At 41.7% G+C, this 6,626-nt stretch overlaps 1 protein-coding gene across 1 annotated transcript; it reads left to right on the forward strand.

Annotated features, from left to right (window-relative positions):
* Positions 1–2,391: 2,391 nt before the first annotated feature.
* Positions 2,392–5,915, forward strand: LOC114857007 (uncharacterized). The gene is made up of 8 exons (XM_029153038.3): positions 2,392–3,014; positions 3,142–3,260; positions 3,350–3,453; positions 3,532–3,706; positions 3,788–3,905; positions 4,009–4,091; positions 4,185–5,461; positions 5,602–5,915. The coding sequence occupies exons 1-8, from the start codon at positions 2,445–2,447 to the stop codon at positions 5,661–5,663; spliced, it is 2,508 nt and encodes an 835-aa protein (XP_029008871.1). The 5' UTR covers positions 2,392–2,444; the 3' UTR covers positions 5,664–5,915.
* Positions 5,916–6,626: the final 711 nt, after the last annotated feature.

Raw genomic sequence — 6,626 nt, forward strand, 5'->3', positions numbered from 1 at the left:
AAATGAAGTGTTAACGTTCCGTTATGTTGACAGTACAGTACGTCAATAATACAAGAACTGCAATTAGTATTATTATTATTATGTTGTTATTACTATGACAAACATTGATATTTATAACGATCTACCGAGAAACGGTGGCTTTACAGTAGTATTTTAATCTTGTAAATAAATAAATAAATATACAGCACTATATATGCATTGTACATTATATACACATACACAGTATTTGTAAAACAATAACATGATGCAAACATGCAAACTTCTCAGTATCTCACTTGTTCTTTGACCACAACTGTCAATCAAATGCTGCAGTTACAACGTGCAAACCTAAAGTCTGTATTTGTTCTCAATTATTGTTTCTCTGCTCCACTCTTACCTTATTTTAATCTATCTTTATAGTTGCACAGTTGGACAGTTGTGTAAGCATTTTACTGCATATCGTACAGTATATGGTTGCGTATGTGACAAATGAAAATTTGAATTTGTAATAACGAAATTAAAGTAATTTCTAAGGTTATCACACTATTAAAAATGCTGTAGTAACATGATCAAATTATACTAGTAGTTTGTTGTTTATCCAAAACACAGTAAAAAAAAAGAAAGCCAGACGCTGCCAATCATAGGGTGGTTTATTAGGCATGTGGCTCACTGACATTGTTAATATTTGTTTCAGTATGGTTAGAAGAACCTTTAAACAAGACTTCTAGAACAAAGTCTTGGATAGATGAGGTTGATAAAACCAGATGTTGCGTATCGGTTGAAACACCCTCTCTTCACCACACTATTACCTGCTAAATGTGGATAAAGAATCACGAGGGTCACTGAGCATTGCCCACAGTTTTTCCTTTTTGTCTTTATCTTTGTTAAATAAATAATGATGCAGTAAAACAGTTTGTTGTTTATCTGAGATTCTACTGGGTCATTACGTACACATGTACCTGTAAAACAAATACAACATAGTGCTGTTTACTGTCTGGAGCACTGCGCACATCATAGTTTCTACACTTTTGAAATGAGTTGTAGAGATTGATTTTAGTTTCTCTCAGTCTAATTATTAAGAGTTTTCATTCACATTTGTATTCTCTAAATCAAGAATTATGAAACCTTTTATAGTTTACAATTTATATAGTTAATAATTATATATTAATAATGAAAATACAACAGCAATAATAATAATAATAATAATAAAAACAGCAAATGCTCAAGCCTTTTTTCGCAGAATTAGGTTAATATTTGTTTTTAAAATAAATCAAATTGATGAATTCAGTATCATCAGAAGGGCACAAGATGGCTACATTTTTAAAAATTGTACAAATCAAAACACAAACAATATATCAATCTTTGGAAACATGTTCATGCCTCTGTCTCTGTTCCCTTTGTTATCGCTCTCCACATCTATTTGTTTCTCCTCTGTCCACCAGCAAGGTTTCTGAAAACATAATGCTTGTGTAATTACCCACTTTCATATTAAATTTCATACTTAAATGAGGAGTAAAACATTGAACTGAAAATCCTGAAATGCACTCTCATGTATCAGTGATGGCTCCAGGTGCATGTGCTTGCTTTTGTTTGCATTTGGTTCCTCGTTACCAGCAGGATCCTTGTGTTCCTTAAACACCTTCTACTTCCCTGACCGTAGATTGCATATATTAAAAAATGTGCTGCTCACACCGTTTTTTTGTTTGCACTTGTGCAGCCAGTTCAGGTCTGTGGGAGATGAGAAATCAGAGCTGACTGGGCATTTCAGACGGTGAAAGAAGCTGAAGTAAAGGACAGTATAAGGTAAATCTATTTTTCTAACACGACTACTCCAGGCAAACGCTTTTGACTTTCCCAAATAAAAGTCAACTAACATAAAATAAATAGGAATATAAGCTCCTTGACTGCTTGGTGCCTTATTGATCTGTAGCCCGTCACATAATGTACCCTGACGTGTCATGCAGAGGGGCAGGTAGACCTAACCCAGGGTCAGCGTAACCTGTTGTGACCACTGCTCCCTGAGAACATAGTTATAAAATATATACACATATTGCTTTTTCACTAGCTTATAGAAAACAAGCAACTTGCAACCCCTGTGATGCTATGATCTTGTGTTCCATTACAATGCTTTCATACTGACCAAGTACTGGCAGATAAAATACATTTAAACCGAACGTTGTTTTTTTTTGTTCTTTTTGGCACAGCACCATTTTATGCAATCAAATAATCAATAAAACCAAGCTGGAGATAGCTCACCAGAGAAGTTGGAATTTAGCTGTAATAGGTTTTTGTGCACAGCTCCGGCCTTTTCATTGGCTGAGGTTCATGCTTGTTAAATCTGATGGGGAATGACCAACAAATGGGGCAGGAAAGCAATAGGAGTAAACAGGTTCACTCTTATAAAAGCACGTGGACGTTCCCGCCTTCCTCACAGCACCTCAACTGTGCTGACAGCCGGGGAAGGCATGGCAATGAAATATCCGGCGTCGTGCCTGGTGGCACTGATCGTGTTTTGCAGCTTCTGTGAAGGACAGTGGAGAAGTTATTACAGGCCCTCGCCACGCGCCTACCCCGCACCGCGAGGTCCGCTAGCGCCGCCAAATCCAAACCCCGCACCACAAGGGCCACAACCGCCACCAAATCCATACCCTGTGCCGGGAGGTCCACAACCGCCGCCATATCCATTCCCCGGGCCGCGAGGTCTGCTAACGCCGCCATATCTACCGACCCCAGATACCCAACAGTCGACGCAAACAGGTACGCCTCTCACCTGGCAATTCCCCGGACCCCCCCAGATCCAGACCATACCCGTTGGGCCTTCCTCGCCGAGAATTCCCGTTGCCGCTTCTTCTGTTGCCGTCACATGCAATGAGACAAGCGCTCACGTGGAGGTGATGGAGAACCTGTTTGGGAACGGCCTGTTGATCAACCCTGCGGGCCTCACGCTGGGAAACTGTGGCCCTTCTGCAGAGGACAATGTGACTAACGTGTTGATCTTCGATGTGGAACTCCAGGCCTGCGGCAGCACATTATCAGTAAGTCAGTTATTACCTAACAGAAAAAAATATGTACAGAATGCTATTATACAATATTATTACAATTATTCCTTAGGTTTAGGCGATATGTTCACAGTAGTTATTCTCTGTTTTAATCAATTGCTAGATGACAAATGATTCCATTATCTACACCTACATCCTCAACTATATTCCCCCAACTGTGCCAAATATTCCTGTGGTGAGGAGCTCCAGCGCTGCGGTTCTTGTTCAATGCCACTACCCAAGGTGTGTAGATGTTCAAAAAAATTAGTAAAACAAATTAACAATTTTTTCTTCTGAGGACTGCGTCATTTATTTGCATCTTCATGATTCAGGATCCAGAATGTGAGCAGCCATCCAGTCAGCCCTTACTGGAGACCTTTCTCTGCCGTTAGAGCGGCACAGGAGTTCTTATACTTCAGCATGAACCTCATGACAGGTGAGTGAAGCAACAATTTATTCCCATGTTTCTATTTTGCGGAATTCGTGTCCAAACTGTTGTTATTTCATTGTACAGATAACTGGCAATATTTGAGGGCCGACAACCAGTACTCCATGGGCGAGATGATTCGAATCCAAGTGTCCGTCATGCAGTATTACCACGTACCCCTCCGCGTTTACGTGGACAGCTGTATAGCTACCACGTCACCTGACACCACCTCCAGCCCCAGCTATGTCTTCATCGACCAAGGGTGTGGTAGTTCGTTCAGCTGTTGAAGTTATTCTGTGCATGAATCCTCCGTGTCCACCTCTGACGCTTCTCTCCTGCGCAGGTGTATGCTGGACGGCCTGCTCACAGGCTCCATCTCGCAATTCTTGCCGCGCACGGCAGACAACATGCTTCAGTTCCAGTTGGAGGCCTTTCAGTTTCAGGGAGCTCCCAATGAAACTGTGAGCATGTACAACGTTCTTTCAATTATCCGACATGTTCTGCAGAACATCAAATGCACCAGTTACAGTTGATAATAACAAACACTCAATGCTATTCCAACAGCTCTACATCACCTGCCACTTGATAGCAACAATGAGTTCAGATCCCGTTGATTCCAACTACAGAGCTTGTTCCTACATCAATGGGTGAGCCCGCACTGATCATGTTTTGTGATCAATGGAAGAGTATGATTGTAGAACTCACACATGGTTATTGCTCACTCATTTATTTTTCTCCAGGTGGAGAGAAGCTAGTGGTGTTGATTCAGCTTGTTCATCCTGTTACTCTGGTGGAGGTTCACCACCTGGATATGGAGCAGGTTCTTCAGCTACTGGTGTTGGTGGCAGTACTTCTGGTCCCATAAATACTGGTCCTGGAGCACCTGGTTCAGGTTATGGTCCTGGAACCAATGTTCCTACAGGTGGTGGTGGTGGAGCACCTGGATCAGGTTATGGTCCAGGACCCAATGTTCCTACAACTGGTGGTGGGGGAGCACCTGGTTCAGGTTATGGTCCTGGAACCAATGTTCCTACAACTGGTGGTGGTGGAGCACCTGGATCAGGTTATGGTCCTGGACCCAATGTTCCTACAGGTGGTGGTTTTGGAGCACCTGGTTCAGGTTATTGGCCTGGAACCAATGTTCCTACAGGTGGTGGTGGTGGAGCACCTGGTACAGGTTATGGTCCTGGAACCAATGTTCCTACAGGTGGTGGTGGGGGAGCACCTGGTTCAGGTTATGGTCCTGGAACCAATGTTCCTACAGGTAGTGGTGGGGGAGCACCTGGTTCAGGTTATGGTCCTGGAACCAATGTTCCTACAACTGGTGGTGGTGGAGCACCCGGATCAGGTTATGGTCCTGGACCCAATGTTCCTACAGGTGGTGGTTTTGGAGCACCTGGTTCAGGTTATGGTCCTGGAACCAATGTTCCTACAGGTGGTGGTGGTGGAGCACCTGGTTCAGGTTATGGTCCTGGAACCAATGTTCCTACAGGTGGTGGTGGTGGAGCACCTGGTTCAGGTTATGGTCCTGGAACCAATGTTCCTACAGGTGGTGGTGGTGGAGCACCTGGTTCAGGTTATGGTCCTGGAACCAATGTTCCTACAGCTGGTGGTGGTGGAGCACCTGGTTCAGGTTATTGGCCTGGAACTAATGTTCCTACAGGTGGTGGTGGTGGAGCACCTGGTTCAGGTTATTGGCCTGGAACTAATGTTCCTACAGGTGGTGGTGGTGGAGCACCTGGTTCAGGTTATTGGCCTGGAACTAATGTTCCTACAGGTGGTGGTGGTGGAGCACCTGGTTCAGGTTATTGGCCTGGAACCAATGTTCCTACAGGACCATATGGTCCCATAAATACTGGACCCACTGTTTATATAGATATTGATGAATCACTTGGTTCTGGGCCCACCAGTTTTCTAGGTCCTGGTTTTCCAGGATCCTTTGGTAATTTTGGAAAGGTCCCTAATTTCCCCCCCTTTTTTAAAGGAAGGAAGGCGCGTGATGTGTCCCACAATGAAGGTAAGAACAGCTAAAATATTCTCTACTGTATGAGAAAAACTCAGCTCAGCAATGATGTGATACTGTCACTATCATAATAATAGTGTTAGTTATAGTTTTCCTGTCATTCACTGCCATGTTTTCTGCATTTTTCCCCTCAGGTTTTGAATGGGAAGCTCAAATCTGCATGGGTCCCATACGAATTCGAGAGCGGCCTGTGTAACTTATATATGGCGTGTAACGCCATATCTGCATCCATCAGAAAAGAAATGATCATTGTCTATATGCTATTATTGTACGTATTGGTATTAATTCAGTACAAGCATTGAAAGAAGCACAGGTGGTAGGTGAAGATGTCATTAGTGTATTAGTGTAATATTAAGCTACATGTAGATGTAAGTTCATTGATTTAAAAATATAATAATGAATAAAAAATGTGCTATTAACAATAAAGTCAGAGAACGTCTTTTCATTTTCACTGCATCCGTTTCTTTTACTATTTTTCTACCTAACATAAACAACAATACATTTAACCCAGTTACTAGTAAGCATACTGAAATGAAAAAATAAAAAATAAATGTTTGCTATTTAATAGTTGAATAAAGAGATTTTAAATTTGCTAGTATGTCATAATAACAGCTTACAGAATCTCAGCATCGTTAAATTGTGTTTATTTTGAGATATTTATCCCAACATAAATCGACGTCGTCAGTGAACCAGTCAGTGAATCTTTACCGCCTTCCTGTGGCACAATTGGACACCTGCAGCTCTACACAATTTCAGCACCACGGCAGTGGACAGCTCAGTATTGCGCATGCTCAGTAACAAGAAATCGCCTAAAGTCTAAGGTGTGCTTTATTTTTGATGAGGAAACATTTATAGTCGGTGATTTGTAAAGTGAAGAAGCTTTCTTATAACTCACCATTATAACTAATCATTTGAAATGCATTTAAAATCTGAAGAGAGCTCGTCTTATGATTCTTCCATGATTCTTTACTCCATAGCAGGTTCAGCATCTGGCTGAATGGAAGAATTTAAACTAAACATCTAAATAAACAATTGAAAATTCTAGCATTTATTAGACTATATAAATGAGTATGTTTACCATACACTATGCACAGTCTGCGGTTTATTTTTTATATATGAGACTTTGTTGCTAAATTTATTTAAGCAGCACTTCATTTCA

This window comes from Betta splendens, chromosome 6 (assembly GCF_900634795.4).
Source record: "Betta splendens chromosome 6, fBetSpl5.4, whole genome shotgun sequence".
Classification (NCBI taxonomy): domain Eukaryota; kingdom Metazoa; phylum Chordata; class Actinopteri; order Anabantiformes; family Osphronemidae; genus Betta; species Betta splendens.

Coding starts and splice junctions, on each gene's coding strand:
- LOC114857007 (XM_029153038.3), top strand. CDS start 2,445: ATGGCAATGAAATATCCGGCGTCGTGCCTGGTGGCACTGATCGTGTTT. Junction 3,906..4,008: donor AGGGAGCTCCCAATGAAACT/GTGAGCATGTAC, acceptor CTATTCCAACAG/CTCTACATCACCTGCCACTT. Junction 5,462..5,601: donor TGATGTGTCCCACAATGAAG/GTAAGAACAGCT, acceptor TTTTCCCCTCAG/GTTTTGAATGGGAAGCTCAA.